We start from the raw sequence: 25,065 nt of genomic DNA, 5'->3' as shown, positions 1-25,065 counted from the left end.
GGCATATAAGTAAGCATTTAAGGTCTACACTTGGTCTACACTAGACTGTAAGGTCTACACTTGTTGTGACAAATAAAGTTTGATTTGATCTTTGAGAAGTTAAGCTAATTGATTGCATCCAAATTGGCTATTTACATTTATAGGATTCATAGAAAATGCAATAAATATAGTACCTAACATCCGATTTGGACCCCAAAGAATTCTAACAATGAGTTAGACATGAGGAATCCAAAGCAATGGTCAAAAGCCTCCCAAAGACCCTCCACACCTGACGCCAATCCCACCGAACGAGTATATAGTATCAGTTCTCTATGTCTGACAAGTAGTATGGAGCTGCGGCTCAGAGTATTGTTTCTTCATCCTATGTAATGTGTTCCCAGTGAATTTGGTGATGTTGTTTTTCCCCTGTTCAGAGAAATTGTTAGGTTTATGTCAAATCAAATCAAATTTATTTATATAGCCCTTCGTACATCAGCTGATATCTCAAAGTGCTGTACAGAAACCCAGCCTAAAACCCCAAACAGCAAGCAATGCAGGTGGAGAAGCACAGTGGCTAGGAAAAACTCCCTAGAAAGGCCAATACCTAGGAAGAAACCTAGAGAGGAACCAGGCTATGTGGGGTGGCCAGTCCTCTTCTGGCTGTGCCGGGTGGAGATTATAACAGAACATGGTCAAGATGTTCAATGTCCCATCTTACACCCTGATATTACCAGGTTCTGACCACTAGATGGGTTCCCCCCTCAATGTTACAGGGCTAGTTCACCCAAAATAATAAATAGGATGCCACCCAAATTAGAAAATGACATATTCTTCCACTGCTCTGTCGTTCGCGACATACTTTAGTCTGAGACTGCTATCATTGAAGTCGTTTGTGGTGACGAGGGGCATTGTACAAAACAAAGTCATCATTGACTGGATCATCTCAGAGTATCAAAGTCAATGAAACATTTTTAAACCTCTGCTTTACCCACATGTGTTCTGTATCTGGTCCAACCCATCAGTTTCTGGACCAGCCCAATCGACCAATCATAAGGAATGTGTTCACATTCAGTGAAGGGTCGAGGAGGTACCCAGATCCAGACTCATTACGGAGAATAAATGAACATCTCTGAGCGTGGCATAGTGTTTGGCCAGAGCAAGGAGTATGGGTAGCCAGGCAAGTCTATGGACAAGGTATGACTGTAATCCACGCGTTGGTTTTGTTGTCCACTGTTTCAAATGCAAACCTTTTTGTCTTTGTGGCACAAATACAATGCTAGTCAATGGTACCTATATTAACATTTTCATCCAAATCATCCTGAAGTATCTAAAAAAGTATTGTTAACTCAATGATGTTGCTTATAGAGGATTTGGATATGAAGTGTGAAAATGCTAAAGATACCATTGACTTAGTTAGCATTTGAAACAGTGGCCAGGTAAACAAAACCAAAGCATGGGTTGCTGTCATACCATGTCCATAAACTGCTTACATGGTAAGGAAACCAATATGTCATTTTGTAATTTGGGTATTAAACATTTTTTTATTGTTAAAAGTAGTCCTTGTGCATAGAGTTGTATGGTTTGTTAAACTTTGAAATCAATGGATTTTATTTTGCATACATTTTAAGATGAAAAACCAGTCTCAGTGTTATTCCGTTATCATGGAATGGCCCACATATGGATGTTTCCATCCCAAAAGGGGATATATTGGGCTGCAATTTAAGTTCCAAAATAATTAAGATTCTAGAATAATCTATACAGACAACGAATCGTAACAGACGTAAACATTACCAGGGTTGGGAAGGTTACTTTCTAAATGTTATCCATTACAGTTATTACTGTCCAATTGTAATTGAATTTTTAGATTACCCAAACTCATTAATGTAATCTGATTAATTTCAGTTACTTTTAGATTACTTTCCTCTTAAAAGGCACCAGAAGAAGACAAAAATTACCCAGCAAACGCATTTAGTGTGTCATCATAGTGGTCTCTGACTTGTGGTCTCTGACTTGTGGTCAGACTCGCTCAGGTGGAATAAACTTAAACTTGCAGCATTTTTTTCAATGCTGAATTGAATGTCATTAAGAAAACTAAAGGTGTCATAATGTATTTTTTTCCCGCAAACATCCTTTCAGAATCTAAAAGTAATTCAAGAAGTAATCATATAGTTTTTCAAAAGTTTCTGTGATCTGATTTACAATATTTTAGCTGGTAACGTAACTAATTACAGTTAGTTTTTTGTAAGCAGATTACATGTAACTGATTTGTTGTATCTTTGACATGTAATCAGTTACACCCCAACTCTGGACATTACACATGTAGTGTATTCCTCTGTGACGTTTAAAGCCAGTGAATAGTTGATGTGCTATTGCTCCTTGTGATATGAAGTATTTGACAGAATATTGACTCAGTCATGTATTAACAATATAAATGCAATATATCTGATATATCAAAATGTGTGAATCTGCATCCGAGCATGCAATAACATTGCCACATCATTTTGTACTAAGAGACATTTTTAGTTTTATTGTATGTAGGCCCTTAAAGCAGAGTTATATCTATTTGATTGTTTTACAAAAAATGTGGATAGATGGCAGCATTCATGCAAAACTGAAAGCGCAAATCACCACATTTAACCATGGCAAGGTGACTGGTTAAATGTGGTGATTTGGATGTGTACAAACAGACCAGCTATAACTTCTGTAAGGCAATCAAAGAGGCAAAACAACAGTACAGGGACAAAGTGGAGTCTCAATTCAATGGTTCAGACAGGAGACGTATGTGGCAAGGACTCCAGACAATCACAGATTATAAAGGGATTCGAGGAAAACAACATTGAGCCGTTCTCCATGGCCGACGTGAGTAAGTAATTAAAGCGTGTTAAGCCTCGCAAGGCTGCCGGCCCAGACGGCATCCCATGTCACGTCCACAGAGAATGTGCAGTCCAGCTGACTGAAGTGTTTATGGGCATATTCAATCGCTCCATATATCGTAGTCTGTTGTCCCCACTTACTTCAAGATATCCACCATTGTTCCTGTATCGAATGTAACTGAATTAAATTACTATCATAGCACTCACTTCTGTCATCATGAAGTGCTTTGAGAGGCTAGTTAAAGACAATATTACTTACCTCCACCTTACCCAACACCACAGACCAACTTCGATTCTCACACCACTCCAACAGACGACACAATCACCATCACACACTGCCCTATCCCACCCGGACAAGAGAAATACCTATGTAAGAATGCTGTTTATCGACTACAGCTCAGCCTTCAATACCATAGTGCCCTCCAAGCTCATCACTAAGCTCAGATCCCTGGGTCTGAACCCCTCCCTGTGCAACTGGGTCCTGGACTTCCTGACAAGCGAGTGGTGAATGTAGGCAACAAAACCTCAACCGCGCTGATCCTCAACACGGGGGCCCCACAGGAGTTTATGCTCAGCCCCCTCCTACATGTATGGCCACGCAGGTCTCCAACTCAATCATCAAGTTTGCTGATGACACAACAGTGGTAGGCCTGATTAACAACAATGACGAGACAGTCTACAAGGAGGAGGTGAGAGCCCTGGTGGAGTGGTGGAAGGAAAATAACCTCTACCTTAACGTCAACAAAAAACGAAGAAGCTGATCGTGGACTACAGGAGACAGCAGAGAGCAGGCTCTGAATAATTCGACAGATAGTGTGGTGAAGAAGGTCCAAAACCGCTGGGCTCTCCAAGGGGTGGTGCGGTCTGCCCAACGCATCACTGGGGGCACACTGCCGGCCTTTCAGGACATCTACAGCACTGGGTTTCAAAGGAAGGCCAAGAAGATCATCATATAACTCAGTCACCCGAGCCACAGACCATTTACTCGGCTACTGCACGACAGAAGGTCACCACTGATAAATCCATGATTATCGAAAACTTCAATAAGCATTTCTCAACGGCTGGCCATGCCTTCCGCCTGGCTACTTCAACCTCGGCCAACAGCTCCGCCCCCCCCGCAGCTCCTCGCCCTAGCCTCTCCAGGTTCTCCTTTACCCAAATCCAGATAGCAGATGTTCTGAAAGAGCTGCAAAACCTGGACCCGTACAAATCAGCTGGGCTTGACAATCTGGACCCTCTATTTCTGAAACTATCTGCCACCATTGTCGCAACCCCTATTACCAGCCTGTTCAACCTTTCTTTCATCTCGTCTGAGATCCCCAAGGATTGGAAAGCTGCCGCAGTCATCCCCCTCTTCAAAGGGGGAGACACCCTGGACCCCAGCTGTTACAGACCTATATCCATCCTGCCCTGCCTATCTAAGGTCTTCGAAAGCCAAGTCAACAAACAGGTCACTGACCATCTCGAATCCCACCGTACCTTCTCCGCTGTGCAATCTGGTTTCCGAGCTGGTCACGGGTGCACCTCAGCCACACTCAAGGTACTAAACGATATCATAACCGCCATCGATAAAAGACAGTACTGTGCAGCCGTCTTCATCGACCTTGCCAAGGCTTTCGACTCTGTCAATCACCATATTCTTATCGGCAGACTCAGTAGCCTCGGTTTTTCGGATGACTGCCTTGCCTGGTTCACCAATTACTTTGCAGACAGAGTTCAGTGTGTCAAATCGGAGGGCATGCAGTCTCTATGGGGGTGCCACAGGGTTCAATTCTCGGGCCGACTCTTTTCTCTGTGTATATCAATGATGTTGCTCTTGCTGCGGGCGATTCCCTGATCCACCTCTACGCAGACGACACCATTCTATATACTTTCGGCCCGTCTTTGGACACTGTGCTATCTAACCTCCAAACAAGCTTCAATGCCATACAACACTCCTTCCGTGGCCTCCAACTGCTCTTAAACGCTAGTAAAACCAAATGCATGCTTTTCAACCGGTCGCTGCCTGCACCTGCATGCCCGACTAGCATCACCACCCTGGATGGTTCCGACCTAGAATATGTGGACGTCTATAAGTACCTAGGTGTCTGGCTAGACTGCAAACTTTCCTTCCAGACTCATATCAAACATCTCCAATCGAAAATCAAATCAAGAGTCGGCTTTCTATTCCGCAACAAAGCCTCCTTCACTCACGCCGCCAAGCTTACCCTAGTAAAACTGACTATCCTACTGATCCTCGACTTCGGCGATGTCATCTACAAAATGGCTTCCAACACTCTACTCAGCAAACTGGATGCAGTCTATCACAGTGCCATCCGTTTTGTCACTAAAGCACCTTATACCACCCACCACTGCGACTTGTATGCTCTAGTCGGCTGGCCCTCGCTACATATTCGTCGCCAGACCCACTGGCTCCAGGTCATCTACAAGTCCATGCTAGGTAAAGCTCCGCCTTATCTCAGCTCACTGGTCACGATGGCAACACCCATCCGTAGCACGCGCTCCAGCAGGTGTATCTCACTGATCATCCCTAAAGCCAACACCTCATTTGGCCGCCTTTCGTCCCAGTACTCTGCTGCCTGTGACTGGAACGAATTGCAAAAATCACTGAAGTTGGAGACTTTTATCTCCCTCACCAACTTCAAACATCAGCTATCTGAGCAGCTAACCGATCGCTGCAGCTGTACATAGTCTATTGGTAAATAGCCCACCCTTTTCACCTACCTCATCCCCATACTGTTTTTATTTATTTACTTTTCTGCTCTTCTGCACACCAATATCTCTACCTGTACATGACCATCTGATCATTTATCACTCCAGTGTTAATCTGCAAAATTGTAATTATTTTCCTACCTCCTCATGCCTTTTGCACACATTGTATATAGACCCCCCCTTTGTTTTCTACTGTGTTATTGACTTGTTAATTGTTTACTCCATGTGTAACTCTTTGTTGTATGCTCACACTGCTATGCTTTATCTTGGCCAGGTCGCAGTTGCAAATGAGAACTTGTTCTCAACTAGCCTACCTGGTTAAATAAAGGTGAAATAAAAATAAATAAAAATAAAAAAGGACAGTACAGTTGCATCAAAGCCAAGACCGAGAGACTAAAAAACAGCTTCTATTACCAGCCCATCAGACTGTTGAACACTCAAGACTAGCTGTCTACCACTGTCTACCATGTGATGCACACTCACTCACACAAGCTATCACACATGCACATACACATATACACACAATCTGGACCCTCTCTTTCTAAAATGATCTGCTGAAATTGTTGCAACCCCTATTACTAGCCTGTTCAACCTCTCTTTCGTATCGTCTGAGATTCCCATAGATTGGAAAGCTGCAGCGGCCATCCCCCTCTTCAAAGGTGGAGACAGTCTAGACCCAAACTGCTACAGACCTATATCTATTCTACCCTGCCTTTCTAAGGTCTTCGAAAGCCAAGTTAACAAACAGATTACCGACCATTTCGAATCCCACCGTACCTTCTCCGCTATGCAATCTGGTTTCAGAGCTGGTCGTGGGTGCACCTCAGCCACGCTCAAGGTACTAAACGATTTCATAACCGCCATTGATAAGAGACATTACTGTGCAGCCGTATTCATCGACCTGGCTATGGCTTTCGACTCTGTCAATCACAACATTCTTAATGGCAGACTCAACAGCCTTCGTTTCTCAAATGATTGCCTCGCCTGGTTCACCAACTACTTTTCTGATAGAGTTCAGTATGTCAAATCGGAGGGCCTGTTGTCCGGACCTCTGGCAGTCTATATGGGGTTGCCAATGTGTTCAATTCTCGGGGCAACTCTCTTCTCTGTGTACATCAATGATGTCACTCTTGCTGCTGGTGATTATTTGATCCACCTCTACGCAGACGACACCATTCTGTATACCTCTGGCCCTTCGTTGGAACTGTGTTAACTAACCTCCAGATGAGCTTCAATGCCATACAACTCTCCTTCCGTGTCCTCCAACTGCTCTTAAATGCAAGTAAAACTAAATGCATGCTCTTCAATTGATCGCTGCCCACATCTGCCCGCCCGTCCAGCATCACTACTCTGGACGGTTCTGACTTAGAATATGTGGACAACTACAAATACCTAGGTGTCTGGTTAGACTGTAAACTCTCCTTCCAGACTCACATTAAACATCTCCAATACAAAATTAAATCTAGAACCATCCTACCGATCCTCGACTTCGGCGATGTCATTTACAAAATAGCCTCCAACACCCTACTCAACAAATTGGATGCAGTCTACCACAGTGCCATCCGTTTTGTCACCAAAGCCCCATATACTACCCACCACTGCGACCTGTACACTCTCTTTGGCTGGCCCTCGCTTCATACTCGTCGCCAAACCCACTGGCTCCAGGTCATCTACAAGTCTCTGCTAGGTAAAGCCCCGCCTTATCTCAGCTCACTGGTCACCATAGCAGCACCCACCCGTAGCACGCGCTCCAGCAGGTATATCTCATTGGTCACCCCCAAAGCCACTTCTTAGACAGCTGTCCCTGATTGAGAACCGTACCCGGCCAAAACCTAGAAATACAGAAACCTAGAAAACAGAACATAGAATGCCCACCCAAACCACAACCTGACCAAACCAAATAGAGACATAAAAAGGCTCTCTAAGGTCTGGGCGTGACAGTCAGACGTTTACATACACTCAATTAGTATTTGGTAGCATTGCCTTTAAATAGTTTAACTTGAGTCACGCCCTGACCTGACCTGGAATCTTGTTTTCTGTTTAGTGTCTTAGCCTGACAGAACTGTGCGCTTTCGTTTTCGCTTTTGTTATTTTGTTTGAGTGTTTAAAAAAAATAAAATAATCATGAACACTTTCCACGCTGCACTTTGGTCTACTCTTCCTACCACCTACGAGAGCCGTAACAACTTGGGTCAAACGTTACGGGTAGCCTTCCACAAGCTTCCCATTTTGGCCCATTCCTCCTGACAGAGCTGCTGTAACTGAGTCAGGTTTGTAGGCCTCCATGCTCACACACACTTTTTCAGTTCAGCCCACAAATGTTCTATAGGATTGAGGTCAGGGCTTTTTGATGGCCACTCCAATACCTTGACTTTGTTGTCCTTATGCCATTTTGCCACAACTTTGGAAGTATGCTTGGGGTCATTGTCCATTTGGAAGACCCATTTGCAACCAAGCTTTAACTTCCTGGCTGATGTCTTGAGATGTTTCTTTAATTTTTCCACATAATTTTCCACATAATTTCCCTCCTGCAGCAAAGCACCCCCACAACATTTCGCACCAAAGTATGTTCATCTCTAGGAGACAGAACGCGTCTCCTTCATGAGCGGTATGACGGCTACGTGGTCCAATGGTGTTTATACAATATACAATTGTTTGTACAGATGAACGTGGTACCTTCAGGCATTTGGAAATTGCTTCCAAGGATGAACCAGGTCTTGGCTGATTTCTTTTGGTTTTCCCATGATGTCAAGCAAAGAGGCACTGAGTTTTAAGGTAGGCCTTGAAATACATCCATAGGTACACCTCCAATTGACTCAAATGATGTCAATTAGCCTATCAGAAGCTTCTAAAGCCATGACATTTTTTTCTGGAATTTTCCAAGCTGTTTAAAGGCAGTCAACTTAGTGTATGTTAACTTCTGACCCACTGGAATTGTGATACAGTGAATTATAATTGAAATAGTCTGTCTGTAAACAATTGTTGGAAAAATTACTTAGATGTCCTTTTCGACTTGCCAAAACTATAGTTTGTTAACAAGAAATTTGTAGAGTGTTTGAAAAATGAGTTTTAATGACTCCAACCTAAGTGTATGTAAACTTCTGACTTCAACTGTACATGTCATTGTTAGTCTAGCTTGTGTAAATTTGTATAGATTGCATTTTGATTCTGCTATGCTGCTGTTTGAGTTGTTAATTGGATTCTTCTTGCCGTTCTTGATGTCTTTAAAATAATATATATATTTACATTTGATCTGTTTGGCATTTGAGTGCATTGATAGGAGCAAGCAACATAAGCATTTTGCTGCACAACAATAACACCTGCTAAACTGTGTACGCAACCAATAAAGGTTGATTTGATTTGGGTTATACGTACCAGTCAAAGGTTTGGACACCTACTCATTCCAGGGTTTCTCTTTATTTGTACTATTTTCTACATTGTAGAATAATAGTGAAGACATAAAAACTATGAAATAACACAAATGGAATCATGTAGTAACCAAAAAAGTGATAAACAAATAAAAATATATTTGAGATTCTTCAAACTAGCCACCCTTTGCCTTGACAGCTTTGCACACTCTTGCCATTCTCTCAACCAGCTTCATGAGGTAGTCACCTGGAATGCATTTCAATTAACAGGTGTGCCTTGTTACAAGTTCATTTGTGGAATTTCTTTCCTTCTTAATGCGTTTGAGACAATCAGTTGTGTTGTGACAAGGGTGGGGTGGTATACAGAAGATAGCCCTATTTGGTAAAAGACCAAGTCCCTATTATGTCAAAAACAGTCCATGTAAAGAACTTTTAAAGTTTCTTCAAGTGCAGTCGCAAAAAACATCAAAGCGCTATGATGAAACTGGCTCTTGTGAGGACCGCCACAGGAAAGGAAGATGCAGAGTTACCTCTGCTGCCGAGGATAAGTTCATTAGACTTAACTGCACCTCAGATTACAGCCCAAATAAATGTTTCACAAAGTTCAAGTAACAGAAACATCTCAACATCAACTGTTCAGAGGAGACTGGGTGAATCAAGCCTTCATGGTCGAATTGTTGCAAAGAAACAACTACTAAAGGACACCAATAATAAGAAGAGTTGCTTGGGCAATGGACATTAGACTGGTGGAAATCTGTCCTTTTTTATGATGAGTCCAAATTTGAGATTTTTGGTTCCAACCTCCTTGTCTTTGTGAGATGCAGAGAAGGTGAACGGATGATCTCCGCATGTGTGGTTCCCACCGTGAAGCATGGAGGAGGAGGTATGATGGTGTGGCAGTGCTTTGCTGGTGACACTGTGTGATTTATTTAGAATTCAAGGCACACTTAACCAGCATGGCTACCACAGCATTCTGCAGCGATACGCCATACCATCTGGTTTGCGCTTAGTGGGACTGTCATTTGTTTTTCAACAGGACAGTGACCCAAAACACACCTCCAGGCTGTGTAAGGGCTATTTGACCAAGGAGAGTGATGGAGTGCTGCATCAGATTACCTGGCGTCCACAATCACTCGATCTCAACACAACTCAGGGGGTTTGGGATGAGTTGGACCACAGAGTGAAGGAAAAGCAGCCAACAAGTGCTCAGCATACAGTATGTGGGATCTCCTTCCAGACTGTTGGAAAAGCAACTCTCATGAAGCTGGTTGAGAGAATGCCAAGAGTGTGCAAAGCTGTCATCAAGGCAACGGGTGGCTACTTTGAAGAATCTCAAATCTAAATATATTTTGATTTGTTTAACACTTCTTTGGTTAATACATGATTCCATATGTTATTTCATAGTTGTGATGTCTTCACTATTATTCTACAATGAAGAAAATAGTAAAAATAAAAGAGAAACCCTTGAATGGCTGGTACTGTATATGTAAGAGATATGAATAAATGTTGTATTGCTACCTCATGGGATACACAAACAAAATGAGTGGTTCCTTTTTAAATCCCTTTAAGGGAGATGAGCTCTTTCAGCTGTCTGCAATATGACATTTCAACCCAGGAAGGATTATAAAATTCAACCACTAAATATTGGAGAGCCTCCAGATATGTTTGTGTCTGGCACGGCTGAGTTGGTTTTTTGGAACACTGTGGCCTAATTGTGTTTTTTTTTCAGGGAACTGGTGGAAGGGACTAATGGAGCAAAAACTCATTGTTTTAAATAGAATTGTCTAGATAAAAATGTCCCCTAAATACAGCTACGTAATCGAGACAGCTTTTATTACATTGTTACAACAATGGAGAGAGAATCTTAGCAAGCTATTGACTTTTCTGTTTTTCTCTGTGTTGATTTGTGATCCCTACCCAGGGACGTTTCTAGGATTTGACGACATTGGGGGCTTAGCCTAAAGCCAGAGGGGAACCCTGGTAGGGAGGTTTGGGGGCATCCTTCCCCAGAAGAAGAACATTAGAATTTTAACAGCTAAATGTGTCAATCTGGTGCACTTTGAGATGAACATTGAGAGATTAGATCTACTAAGAATTTTGTAAAACAATGAAAAATAAAAATAAAGAATCTACCCATGCCAATTGAACTATCAAAAAATGTGCGCAAGGGGCCTGTTCCAAAATATCACCTTTTTTAAATGACCATGGTTCCACACGTTTTGCAGTCTGGGAAGAAATATCCTTTCAATTTCATTCTGTTATATTCCATTATATTTTTACTATAAAATGTCATATGTGTGTGTTGACTGTGATAAGGGCATGGGAGAATAAGTGTGTATTGTCTGTTAATAGGGTGTGTTCGTAAATTCACTCTGGCAATCTACTCTGAGTTCAGAGCACTCTGGTTTGAGAGTGCCAGAGTGACGAATAATTGATACATATACAAACGACATGTCGTGCCTGTTGTTATGACTGGTGCCAGTAAACATGGTTTAAAAACGTAATTCAATTGTCAATTGTAACACAGTTACAATCACTAACCCTCTTAATAACATGAAAAGTCTTACCAGCTCTGCTAGGGCAAGTTAAATGGTCAGAGTGACCTGTTTTCTGAACTTCTCTGTGTCTGTAAAGTAGCTAGCAAGCTAGCCAATGTTAGCCAGTTAGCTTGGGTGCTTAACTGACTTAAATAAACAAATGAACTATACACTTATCTACCCCAACCATTAACAACTTAAGCTATTTATGGAAACAAGTTACATTACCATTAACATATCTGAATGGTTTTGTTTACTTATGCATTATGTTTATTGTTTTAATTAAGCTAGGATTTGAGTTGTGTATCTTTGCAGGACACACTGTTGAAGTTGGAGTTGATGTTCAGGTAGAAAGTCTGGACACAATTTCAGAAGTTGACATGGTAAGTGTTTCTATACTTTCTGTAAGCTGTGATGTAAACCAAAATAAAGCTGTCCTTCATAGATGCATAGATAAACCATACTTTAATTAGATGAATTGGAAAGAAGAGGAGAAGACATTTATAGTGTATCCCATTCATTGTGATTATTAATATGTGATCGCTCTGTTGAAATTGCAGCATTGTCATGCTCTGTGTTTCAGGACTTCACCATGACCCTGTATATTAGGCACTACTGGAAAGATGAGCGCCTTTCTTTCCACAGCACCACCAATAAGAGCATGACCTTCGACGGGCGCCTGGTCAAGAAGATCTGGGTGCCTGACCTGTTCTTTGTCCACTCCAAGAAGTCTTTCACACACGACACCACCACAGATAATGTCATGCTGAGAGTCTACCCTGATGGCAAGGTGCTCTACAGCTTAAGGTACCAATTGACCTGGTCAGAGTCGAACATTGGTTTTGTTCTTTGCTACATGGTTGACACTGGCAATCAGTTTGAAGCATACTGGTATAATAGAAAGGGTTTGGTGAACCACACTTGCACGATAAGTAACCTTGCCTGAGACTGGAAAATGTGTGTTAATATTAATAATGGATTGGATTTACAGTATATAGAGCCTTTCTCCCTGCTGAGGTACTCAAAGCTCTTTACATAGTAAGGGGAGAACTCACTTCATCCACCATCAAAGCTAGGCATCAGGAGGCTTAGATTATTTTGTGTGCCACAAAACTCCCTTGTGAACTCTAGTAGGTACAGTAACTTGTTATGTAAAATAAGTCCAGACAAAGCCTACAAATGATGAGTGAAATGAGCTAGCTAGGTCTGATCACTTTCTGGAATGGAATCAACTGAAGAGAAGCTTGTGCTGTTTGTAAACACTAGTCTTTGCCAACTGACAATTTATCCTCAAAAAGTGATTTCATTACGCAAATCACAGAGCTGCCAGCTGACACAGGCTAAATTCAACACTTTCATGCTTTGTTTTTACCCATTAGCAATTTGAAAATTTAAAAATGCTGTGATGCTGTTATGGATCAGGGTCCTGGCCAAGTGCCTATTTATATCCCTTAACCAAGACGTGCAGTTTGTATTTCATGACAACATGATGGATGTGATGAGAAACTGTCAGTAAAGTATAGTAAATCTGCAGACAGAGATTGAGTTTGTCATTTTGGTGAGTAATCAGAATGCTGGAGCCAAGAGATTTGTAATCCACAGTTGGTCCATTTGAGAGCCTTGGCAGCAAGAGCCAGTATCAAGATGTCTGTGTCAGTAGGTCCCTCTGCTGGCAGTCAGAACACACTGCATACAGTCTTATTGACACCTGTGGGCACTGATAGTAAGTAGCGTCATGAACACTTTCATCACTGGTGGTGTCAGCGGTCATGCTAAGATAATGGTGTAAATTGCCATCAAGACAGACTCTGGTCTTGCGACTTTGAACTATGCCCTGGTATACACATAGGCCATCTGTAAATACCAACCTTGAGGTGTATTATATAATTTCTCTGTTCTTACATATGTATTGGACTTGTGGAGTGACAGGGTGGTGTGTGTTCTACTATAGATACCATGCAGGCTCATCAGTAGGGTTAATCTCTCGGAGGGCTGGAACCAGAGATTTATGTTCCAGAAGGAAGCAGATTTGGAGAGTAACCAACTGTTTACTGTATGTGGATCTTCCTCCCAGAGGATCCAGTGAAGCGACGGGTCTCTTCTACACTGTGCTGGATTATCTTGGCTATTTTTATCTATTTATCCCTGAATTTACTCATCCCCCTGACTCTGTGTGTATCTGTCTGAAATATAGTGAAACAATAAGGCCCAAAGGGGTGTGGTACAGTGCCTTGTGAAAGTATTCGGCCCCCTTGAACCTTGTGACCTTTTGCCACATTTCAGGCTTCAAACATAAAGATATAAAACTGTATTTTTTTGTGAAGAATCAACAACAAGTGGAGAGCATTTGTGAACAGCAGTTTTCAGTTCTTTCCACAGATTCTCGATTGGATTCAGGTCTGGACTTTGACTTGGCCATTCTAACACCTGGATATGTTTATTTTTTAACCATTCCATTGTAGATTTTGCTTTATGTTTTGGATCATTGTCTTGTTGAAAGACAAATCTCCGTCCCAGTCTCAGGTCTTTTGCAGACTCCATCAGGTTTTCTTCCAGAATGGTCCTGTATTTGGCTCCATCCATCTTCCCATCAATTTTAACCATCTTCCCTGTCCCTGCTGAAGAAAAGCAGGCCCAAACCATGATGCTGCCACCACCATGTTTGATGGTGAACACACCAGTGGGGATGGTGTGTTCAGGGTGATGAGCTGTGTTGCTTTTATGCCAAACATAACGTTTTGCATTGTTGCCAAAAAGTTAAATTTTGGTTTCATCTGACCAGAGCACCTTCTTCCACATGTTTGGTGTGTCTCCCAGGTGGCTTGTGGCAAACTTTAAATGACACTTTTTATGGACATCTTTAAGAAATGGCTTTCTTCTTGCCACTCTTCCATAAAGGCCAGATTTGTGCAATATACGACTGATTGTTGTCCTATGGACAGAGTCTCCCACCTCAGCTGTAGATCTCTGCAGTTCATCCAGAGTGATCATGGGCCTCTTGGCTGCATCTCTGGTCAGTCTTCCCCTTGTATGAGCTGAAAGTTTAGAGGGACGGCCAGGTCTTGGTAGATTTGCAGTGGTCTGATACTCCTTCCATTTCAATATTATCGCTTGCACAGTGCTCCTTGGGATGTTTAAAGCTTGGGAAATCTTTTTGTATCCAAATCCGGCTTTAAACTTCTTCACAACAGTATCTCGGACCTGCCTGGTGTGTTCCTTGTTCTTCATGATGCTCTCTGCGCTTTTAACGGACCTCTGAGACTATCACAGTGCAGGTGCATTTATACGGAGACTTGATTACACACATGTGGATTGTATTTATCATCATTAGTCATTTAGGTCAACATTGGATCATTCAGAGATCCTCACTGAACTTCTGGAGAGAGTTTGCTGCACTGAAAGTAAAGGGGCTGAATAATTTTGCACGCCCAATTTTTCAGTTTTTGATTTGTTAAAAAAGTTAGAAATATCCAATAAATGTCGTTCCACTTCATGATTGTGTCCCACTTGTTGTTGATTCTTCACAAAAAAATACAGTTTTATATCTTTATGTATGAAGCCTGAAATGTGGCAAAAGGTCGCAAAGTTCAAGGGGGCCGAATACTTTCGCAAGGCACTGTATATGGCCAAATACCATGGCTAAGGGCTGTTCTTATGCACAACACAATGGAGTGGAGTGCCTGGATACAGTGGAGTGCCTGGATACAGCCTTAGCCGTGGTATATTGGCAATATACCACAAACCCCTGAGGAGCCCCAAACCCCTGAGGAGCCCCAAACCCCTATGAACTGGTTACCAAAATAATTAGAGCAGTAAAAATAAATGTTTTGTCATACCCGTGGTATACGGTCTGATATACCACAGCTGTCAGCCAATCAGCATTCACGGCTCGAACCACCCAGTTAATAATATACACAAAACATATTCACCCACATCCCCAACTGATTTCTCTTTGTCATTATTGTATTATACTGCATTACTCTGTGCAGTGGCGATTTTAGCATGTAAATCCTTCTGGGGCAAACTCTCCCAAAGAATGTTGAAGCAGCGAAACAGTTGATTCATTTACTGCCTTTTTTAAAAACATAGCTGATATGGCTGACTTGCTTAAGCAAATGTGGTTTCTACTGACAATTGAGATGTACAAACTTTGGCATAACGGGACAACGAGCGGATAAGAGGCCATCCTTAATTCCGATTAAGACATTATGAGCAAGTTAGGACAGATCAAATCAAAGTTTATTTGTCACGTGCGCCGAATACAACAGGTGTTGACCTTACAGTGAAATGCTTACTTACAGGCTCCAACCAATGGTACGCGGAAAAAAAGTGTGTGTGTGTGTGTGTGTGTGTGTAGGTAGGTAAGTAAAGAAATAAAACAACAGTTAAAAGACATTTGAAAAAAGAGTAGCAAGGCTATATACAGACACCTGTTAGTCAGGCTTATTGAGGTAGTATGTACATGTAGGTATCGTTAAAGTGACTATGCATATATGATGAACAGAGAGTAGCAGAAGCGTAAAAAGAGGGGTTGGCGGGTGGTGGGACACAATGCAGATAGCCCGGTTAGCCAATGTGCGGGAGCACTGGTTGGTCGGGCCAATTTAGGTAGTATGTACATGAATGTATAGTTAAAGTGACTACGAATATAAGATTAACAGAGAGTAGCAGCAGCGTAAAAGAGGGGTTGGGGGCACACAATGCAAATAGTCCGGGTAGCCATTTGCTTTCCTGTTCAGGAGTCTTATGGCTTGGGGGTAAAAACTGTTGAGAAGCTTTTTTGTCCTAGACTTAGCACTCCGGTACCGCTTGCCATGCGGTAGTAGAGAGAACAGTCTATGACTGGGGTGGCTGGGGTCTTTGACAATTTTTAGGGCCTTCCTCTGACACCGCCTGGTGTAGAGGTCCTGGATGGCAGGCAGCTTGGCCCCAGTGATGTACTGGACCGTACGCACTACCCTCTGAAGTGCCTTGCGGTCGGAGGCCGAGCAATTGCCGTACCAGGCAGTGATGCAACCGATGCTCTCTTTTGAGGATCTCAGAACCCATGCCAAATCTTTTTAGTTTCCTGAGGGGGAATAGGCTTTGTCGTGCCCTCTTCATGACTGTCTTGGTCTGTTTGGACCAATCTAGTTTGTTGTTGTGGACACCAAGGAATTTGAAGCTCTCAACCTGCTCCACTACAGCCCCGTCGATGAGAATGGGGACGTGCTCGGTGCTCCTTTTCCTGTAGTCCACAATCATCTCCTTAGTCTTGGTTACGTTGAGGGATAGGTTGTTATTCTGGCACCACCCAGCCAGGTCTCTGACCTCCTCCCTATAGGTTGTCTCGTCATTGTCGGTGATCAGGCCTACCACTGTTGTGTCTTCAGCAAACTTAATGATGGTGTTGGAGTCGTGCCTGGCCATGCAGTCGTGGGTGAACAGGGAGTACAGGAGGGGATTGAGCACGCACCCCTGGGGAGCTCCAGTGTTGAGGATCAGCGTGGCAGATGTGTTGCTACCTACCCTCACCACCTGGGGGCGGCCTGTCAGGAAGTCCAGGATCCAGTTGCAGAGGGAGGTGTTAGTCCCAGGTTTCTTAGCTTGGTGATGAGCTTTGAGGGTACTATAGTGTTGAACGCTGAGCTGTAGTCAATGAACAGCATTCTCACATAGGTGTTCCTTTTGTCCAGGTGGGAAAGGGCCGTGTGGAGTGCAATAGAGATTGCATCATCTGTGGATATGTTTGGGCGGTATTCAAATTGGAGTGGGTCTAGGGTTTCCGGGATAATGGTGTTGATGTGAGCCATTACCAACCTTTCAAAGCACTTCATGGCTACGGACGTGAGTGCTACAGGTCTGTAGTCATTTAGGCAGGTTGCCTTTGTGTTCTTGGGCACAGGGACTATGGTGGTCTGCTTGAAGCATGTTGGTATTACAGACTCAATCAGGGACATGTTGAAAATGTCAGTGAAGACACCTGCCAGTTGGTCAGCACATGCCCGGAGCACACGTCCTGGTAATCCATCTGGCCCCGCAGCCTTGTGTATGTTGACCTGTTTAAAGGTCTTACTCACATCAGCTACGGAGAGCATGATCACACAGTCGTCCAGAACAGCTGATGCTCTCATGCATGCCTCAGTGTTGCTTGCCTCGAAGCGAGCATAGAAGTGATTTAGCTCGTCTGGTAGGCTCGTGTCACTGGGCAGCTCGCGGCCTTTGTAGTCTGTAATAGTTTGCAAGCCCTGCCACATCCGACGAGCATCGGAGCCTGTGTAGTATGACTCAATCTTAGCCCTGTATTGAAGCTTTGCCTGTCAAAATAAATATGTGTTCAGCACTTTTGAAATGTACAGAGACAGATTTCAGAACATGGGCTGTTATTATAGTATTCTCCCTGTATACCAAGTCAGAACTGTAGGATAAATAAAGGGGGCAGATAAGCAGACAATGAAAGCTCTTACAATATTTGATTACATTTCTGTGAAACATGAGGGGGGAAAGGGACCAAATTATTATAGTGAGGCACATGGGCTACAAACAGCTTACTACACAACATACACAACATACATTTAGTATTACTTTCTTAGCTACAGTATACATATCTCCCTGGCATATTACATAATTTATGCAGCAACTTACAAGACATACAGGTCATAGCTCTAGAAAGAGGCCAGAGTTCCCGACTTGGAATTCCGAGTTGGATGACCGTTCAAAATGTATTTTCCCAGTCGGAGAGTGTTCTTTTTCCAGAGTTCCCAGTTGTCTTGAACTCACGGAAGTCTGAGATTTACCAGTTCTGAGTTTCCAGTTGTTTTGAATGTGGCAGAAGTCACACTGGATTGTATTCAACCTTTTATGGCCCATTGTGTTGAACGCTTATAATTGTAAGCTTGGAAAAGAGACCTTAACCCAGACTTAGACCCAACACCCACTCCACTGAATAGCAGGCTAGTGATTCCTTTGCAACGCTTGCAGTTAGCCACTGATTCCTTCCAAACCACTCATTGTTGAATTCGTGATTTCAAACTTGTTGTGTAATGGCCAATGAGCACTGATACGTTTTATCTATCATTTCTCTTCATAATTTCTGTTCATATGAGAAGGAATGAAAAGGATTTGCCAGTAGATTGTCGACATGATTCATGATGACTGCTAGCTTGCTAGCTAAGATTTTGAAAGTATGATGTTGACAGGATCAGTCCAATCAAAGCTACGGTAGATATAACCTGATTTGACGTAATTTTATCTCTGGCCAATTACCTTGAGCCTTGGATGGGCACTTCTAATGTAAATCTATGGCAGCACCCAAGGGGCTTGAATTTTCGAGCTCTACCCATAGATTTTGCGGCAACGTAGAGTCCCAATGAGTGACAGAACACTGAGCCAATCATGGCGCAACTAGAGAACATAACCAACCCATACGCTCCGTATTTCCCCACCTGCCCCACCACCACAGAAGGCACTGGCTGAAACACCTGCATTTTGGAGGTGCCTTACTCAGGAATGCAAATAAGAGACCATGTTTATATGCGGCTTTATTAACATTTTTAAAATAATTTTTTTACATTGTTTGCAAACTGCGTATTAATGGAAAAATAACATGCAGGTGGGGCTTAAAACAGATGGGGCCCTGAATGACGGGTCGCCACTCGCTCTGTGTATTGCTTGACCAATAGACTACTCAGCTTAGCCTGAGTACCAGTCTGTTTGTGCTATAATGTCATCTCCTTGCCAATGTTTGGCATGACAATGAATGACAATGACTGCAATGGAGTTGGCAAAAGCACAAACAGATCTGGGTATACTCAACTGTCTGTGTTGTTGTTCTCATGCAGGGTGACGGTGACATCCATGTGCAGTATGGACCTGAGTCGCTTCCCTCTGGACACACAGACCTGCTCCCTGGAGATCGAGAGCTGTGAGTCTCTGCTCTAATTATGTCACTTCCCTTTTGACTCTTTCTCTTCTGTCACATTCAAATCATAATAAAATGTACCTATTCATAGACTTGTTTCAAGTGGTGAACACTGAACAGCATGTCTCTTTCTTATCAGATGCGTACACGGATGACGACCTGATGCTCTACTGGAAGAAAGGGAACAATTCCCTGAGTACTGACGAAAGGATCTCCCTCTCCCAGTTCCTCATCCAGGAGTTCCATACCACCAGCAAAAAATCCTTCTACAGCAGCACAGGTACGGCACTGAAGACTGACACAACACATGCTGTTCACTGTGATTTATCAAGGTTGTGTTTCTGTAATGCTAATGTAATGCAGGCAGTGCAATGTACACTATAAACTTGGATTAGCTAACACAACGTGCCATTGGAACACAGGAGTGATGGTTGCTGATAATGGGCCTCTGTACGCCTATGTAGATATTCCATAAACAATCAGCCGTTTCCAGCTACAATAGTCATTTACTACATTAACAATGTCTACACTGTGTTTCTGATCAATTTGATGTTATTTTAAAGGACAAAAATTTGCTTTTCTTTCAAAAACATGGAAATTTCTAAGTGACCCAAACTTTTGAATGGTAGTGGATATAACTAAACATATGTAATAATCTGATCCTCTTCTCTCCAGGCTGGTACAACCGTCTGTACATCAACTTCACCCTGCGACGCCACATCTTCTTCTTCCTGCTGCAGACCTACTTCCCTGCCACTCTGATGGTCATGTTGTCCTGGGTGTCCTTTTGGATCGACCGCCGGGCCGTACCGGCCAGGGTTCCTCTGGGTGAGTTAGCCCTTAGTAGTTCAGGATCTTGTTCGAAGCTTATTATGATTCTGTCTTTGACTGTACTCATGTTTCATTATTACAAAGCCTCTAATATTCTACCTTCAGTAGAATATCCTGCTGTGTCCCTAAGTTTTAACCTTTCTGATCAGACGTTGTGTGTTGTACTGTGCTCCAGGTATCACCACGGTGCTCACCATGTCCACCATCATCACTGGAGTCAACGCCTCCATGCCCAGGGTTTCCTACATCAAAGCTGTGGACATTTACCTCTGGGTCAGTTTTGTGTTTGTGTTCTTATCGGTGATAGAGTACGCTGCAGTGAACTACCTGTCTACGGTGCAAGAACGGAAGGAAAGAAAGCTACGAGAAAGGGTAAGTGCCATTATAACATTCCATGGATCCAAATAGTCTGTTCCTCAGCCTGTAAAAGATGCTCTGGGAAGGAGTTTTCGATTTCAAATGTGGGTACTGTAGCTCGGTATCTAATCCAGTGTCTGTCTGCAGCTGCCCTGCACCTGTGGCATGACCCACCCAGGCATGATGGGTAGCTACAGCGAGGATAATGTCAACAACACTGGGAACTATGGCGGTGAGTCAATGGAGAACGGCGCTGCAATGCAGCAAAGGATGATGGTCCACCTGGACTTTGAGGAGAACGACCAGATCACAGGACACGTGGGCTCCAGCGCTTACAGCAGCATGTGGATCGACACCCACGCCATAGACAAGTATTCCCGGGTCATCTTCCCTGGGTCCTATATTCTGTTCAACATCATCTACTGGTCCTGCTACCTCTAACACTGCACATAATGGGATGGAGGTAGACATACCCACAGAACTAGAATGAATTATATTCATTCTAATGAGTTATATTAATTATATTATTTTTCTACGAAAATACCCAGGGTGTATGCACCTGGAAAGGAACCACAACTCTGACGATGTGATGATGCAAAATGCTAAACCATGGTACCTGGATTTCTGTACCTGATATATAGAGGGCATGCCATGCACAGCACACAGACTCAAACACAGCAGTTGTCATTTTGAACACCTATATGTTGGTGTTTTATATGTCCGGGGAAGTAATGAGTTCATGTAATGATTAATAAGTAATGGGCTGGCTTGTATCCGTAGCTTAACTTCATTGAGTTTTTATCCACATTGAGAATTGCAAAACTGTCATTTAGTTGAGTTGACATTGCCAATATAAACTCAGCAAAAAAAGAAACTTCCTCTCACTGTTATTTTCAGCAAACTAAACATGTGTAAATATTTGTATGAACATAAGATTCAACAACTGAGACATAAACTGAACAAGTTCCACAGACATGTGACTAACAGAAATGAAATAATGTGTCCGTGAACAAAGGGGGTGTAACGGCCGTTGGTGAAAGAAGGTGAGGACCAAAGCGCAGAGTGGTTCGTGTTCGTCATTTATTAAATAGAACTGAACACTAAATATAAAGTAACAAAAAGAACAACTGAAACAGCTCCGTCAGGTGCAAAACAGAAAGCAACTACCCACAAAACCCATGTGGGCAAGAGCTACCTAAGTATAGTTCTCAATCAGAGACAACGACAGACAGCTGTCCCTGATTGAGAACCATACCCAGCCAAAAACAGAGAAATACAAAAACATAGAAAAAAGAACATAGAATGCCCACCCTAGTCACACCCTGGCCTAACCAAAATAGAGAATAAAAACCTCTCTATGGCCAGGGCGTGACAGGGGGGGTCAAAATCAAAAGTAAGTCAGTATCTGTGTGTGGCCACCAGCTGCATTAAGTACTGCAGTGCATCTCCTCCACATGGACTGCACCAGATTTGTCAGTTCTTACTGTGAGATGTTGCCTCACTCTTCCACCAAGGCACCTGCAAGATCCTGGACATTTCTGGGGGGAATGGCCCTAGCCCTCACCCTCCGATTCAACAGATCCCAGACGTGCTCAATGGGATTGAGATCCGGGCTCTTCGCTGGCCATGGCAGAACACTGACATTCCTGTCTTGCAGGAAATCACGCACAGAACGAGCAGTATGGCTAGTGGCATTGTCATGCTGGAGAGCCATGTCAGGAAGAGCCTGCAGGAAGGATACCACATGAGGGAGGAGGATGTCTTCCCTGTAACGCACAGCGTTGAGATTGCCTGCAATAACAAGCTCAGTCCGATGATGCTGTGGCACACCGCCCCAGACCATGACGGACACTCCTCCTTGAAATCGATCCCGCTCCAGAGTACAGGCCTCGGTGTAACGCTCATTCCTTTGACAATAAACGTGAATCCGACCATCACCCCTGGTGAGACAAAACCGCGACTCGTCAGTGAAGAGCACTTTTTGCCAGTCCTGTCTGGTTCAGCGACGGTGGGTTTGTGCCCATAGGAGACGTTGTTGCCGGTGATGTCTGGTGAGGACCTGCCTTACAACAGGCCTACAAGCCCTCAGTCCAGCCTCTCTCAGCCTATTGCGGACAGTCTGAGCACTGATGGATGGATTGTGCGTTCCTGGTGTACATCGGGCAGTTGTTGTTGCCATCCTGTACCTATCCCGCAGGTGTGATGTTCGGATGTACCGATCCTGTGCAGGTGTTGTTACACGTGGTCTGCCACTGTGAGGACGATCAGCTGTCTGTCCTGTCTCCCTGTAGGGCTGTCTTAGGCATCTCACAGTATGGACATTGCAATTTATTTCCCTGGCCACATCTGCAGTCCTCATGCCTCCTTGTAGCATGCCTGAGGCACGTTCATGCAGATGAGCAGGGACCCTGGGCATCTTTCTTTTGGTGTTTTTCAGAGTCAGTAGAAAGGCCTCTTTTTAGTTTCCTATGTTTTCATAACTGTGACCTTAATTGCCTACCGTCTGTAAGCTGTTAGTGTCTTAACGACCGTTCCACAGGTGCATGTTCATTAATTGTTTATGGTTCATTGAACAAGCAGTGTTTAGACCCTTTACAATGAAGATCTGTAAAGTTATTTGGATTTTTACAAATTATCTTTGAAAGACAGGGTCCTGGAAAAGGGATGTTTCTTTTTTTGCTGAGTTTAAGATGCTATATTGGATTGTTGGAAGATACATTTTTTCAAAGCCTATGAGAACTAATGCAAAAGTCACACTACAGTAGAATAACGCATTCCCTAAAAATCTTAACATTACATTTGATCATCGTCATCCAGTTTCATGCAGAGCTATCCATTATGTTAGTCATTATCAAATCAAAATTTATTGGTTGCGTACACAGATTTGCAGGTGCTATGGCAGGTGCAGTGAAATGCTTATGTTACTAGCTCCAATAGTGCAGAATGATGTCTCGCAGATACAATAAAATACACAAATAAGAAAAATAATCCAAACAAGAATTCATAAAATAACAATCCAAGTAGATACAGTATATTACAGTGAGCATGTGTGAGCATTATGTTAAAGGTCACTCGAAAGCAGCAATAATTGTACTTTTGTGAGCCCGTATGTAACGGTCGTTGTTGGTGGAAGAAGGTGAGGACCAATGCGTAGCATGGTAAGTGTCCATATTTTTAATAAAGAAATTGAACACAACAAAAACAACAAAGTGAACGAACGAAACCGAAACAGTTCTGTCTGGTAAAGAATACAAACACTCAACAGAAAATAATCACCCACAAATCAAGGGTGAAAACAGGCTGCCTAAGTATGGTTCTCAATCAGGGACAACGATTGACAGCTGCCTCTGATTGAGAACCATACCAGGCCAAACCCAGAAATACCAACTCATAGAAAAATAAACATAGACAACCCACCAAACTCACGCCCTGACCATACTAAAACAAAGACATAACAAAAGAACTAAGGTCAGAATGTGACACAGTGTATAGGTCCTTCAGGTTGATTAAGTTAGGGAACAAAGCTATACCAAATACTTTCTGTACCAATAAGTAAATTTTTGTGCAGTTTTTATGATATCAGATATACAGTAGCATCCAGAATTGCATGTCTTGGCAAATGTGAAATGTAATGTAATGTACATCAAAACAAATGGTGTCCAAATGGTTATTTCAAACTGTGCTACAATGTCGGAATCATTTTGTGTATTGTGGTTTCAAATGGACCATTACACCTATTTTTATTGTGTCCCCCCTTCTCTGGGTATGCTTGAATATGTATTGAATAACTACTTAATAACAGTACTTGTACAGTATTTTAGCATAAATCTGTCAACTGATGAAAAATATTTGTTCTTCTTACATTATCTCCTGCATTACTTCCAGTTTCTGACCACCCTTCCCATCTATTTTAGTGTTTGATTCAACATGTGTGACAGGTAAATGGGCTATTGACATGATGATTTTGTAACTCAGTTTCTGAAACAATAAGTAATTGATTAAAATGTTTTCTTCTATTTGCTCTTCACGAATTCTGTACATTGTTCTTACATTTAATTAATAGGCTTCCGTCCAGATATGATAATGACTGTTTCATTCACATGCAATGAAATGTAATGGATGAATAGACTGAAGAAAACCCCCCAGATTATGAGCATCAGTAGACTTTTATCAGATTTATTATTAAATTCCCTGAATGGAGAATATATAAACCTTCCTTTCCAATACATGTAGGCTTATCTAATTCAACATTGCTATGACATCTGTTTGCAATTAAGCCTCATTTCAACCAAAGCCTGAAAAGGTACACTACCGTAGAAAAGTTTGGGGTCACTTAGAAATGTACTTGTTTTTTAAAGTAAAGAACATTTTTTGTCCATTAGAATAACATCAAATTGATCAGAAATACAGTGTAGACATTGTTAATGTTGTAAATGACTATTGTAGCTGGAAACGGATGATTTTTAATGGAATATCTACATAGGCATACAGAGGCCCATTATCAGCAA

At 42.6% G+C, this 25,065-nt stretch overlaps 1 protein-coding gene across 1 annotated transcript in view; it reads left to right on the top strand.

Annotated features, from left to right (window-relative positions):
- LOC109900235 (gamma-aminobutyric acid receptor subunit rho-1-like) overlaps window positions 1–21,851 on the top strand; it is a 34,472-nt gene extending 12,621 nt beyond the window's left edge. The window contains exons 4-10 of the mRNA XM_020495926.2: window positions 11,785–11,852; window positions 12,053–12,276; window positions 19,290–19,372; window positions 19,509–19,649; window positions 20,045–20,197; window positions 20,376–20,572; window positions 20,705–21,851. Coding sequence (XP_020351515.1) covers window positions 11,785–11,852; window positions 12,053–12,276; window positions 19,290–19,372; window positions 19,509–19,649; window positions 20,045–20,197; window positions 20,376–20,572; window positions 20,705–20,998 — 1,160 coding nt within the window. The 3' untranslated portion in view covers window positions 20,999–21,851. The remainder of the gene's footprint in view (window positions 1–11,784; window positions 11,853–12,052; window positions 12,277–19,289; window positions 19,373–19,508; window positions 19,650–20,044; window positions 20,198–20,375; window positions 20,573–20,704) is intronic.
- Window positions 21,852–25,065: the final 3,214 nt, after the last annotated feature.

Source organism: Oncorhynchus kisutch, linkage group LG12 (genome assembly GCF_002021735.2).
Source record: "Oncorhynchus kisutch isolate 150728-3 linkage group LG12, Okis_V2, whole genome shotgun sequence".
In the NCBI taxonomy this organism is placed as follows: Eukaryota; Metazoa; Chordata; class Actinopteri; order Salmoniformes; family Salmonidae; genus Oncorhynchus; species Oncorhynchus kisutch.
The sequence above is the reverse complement of the archived record's forward strand: the minus strand, read 5'-3'. Positions and strand labels throughout refer to the sequence as shown.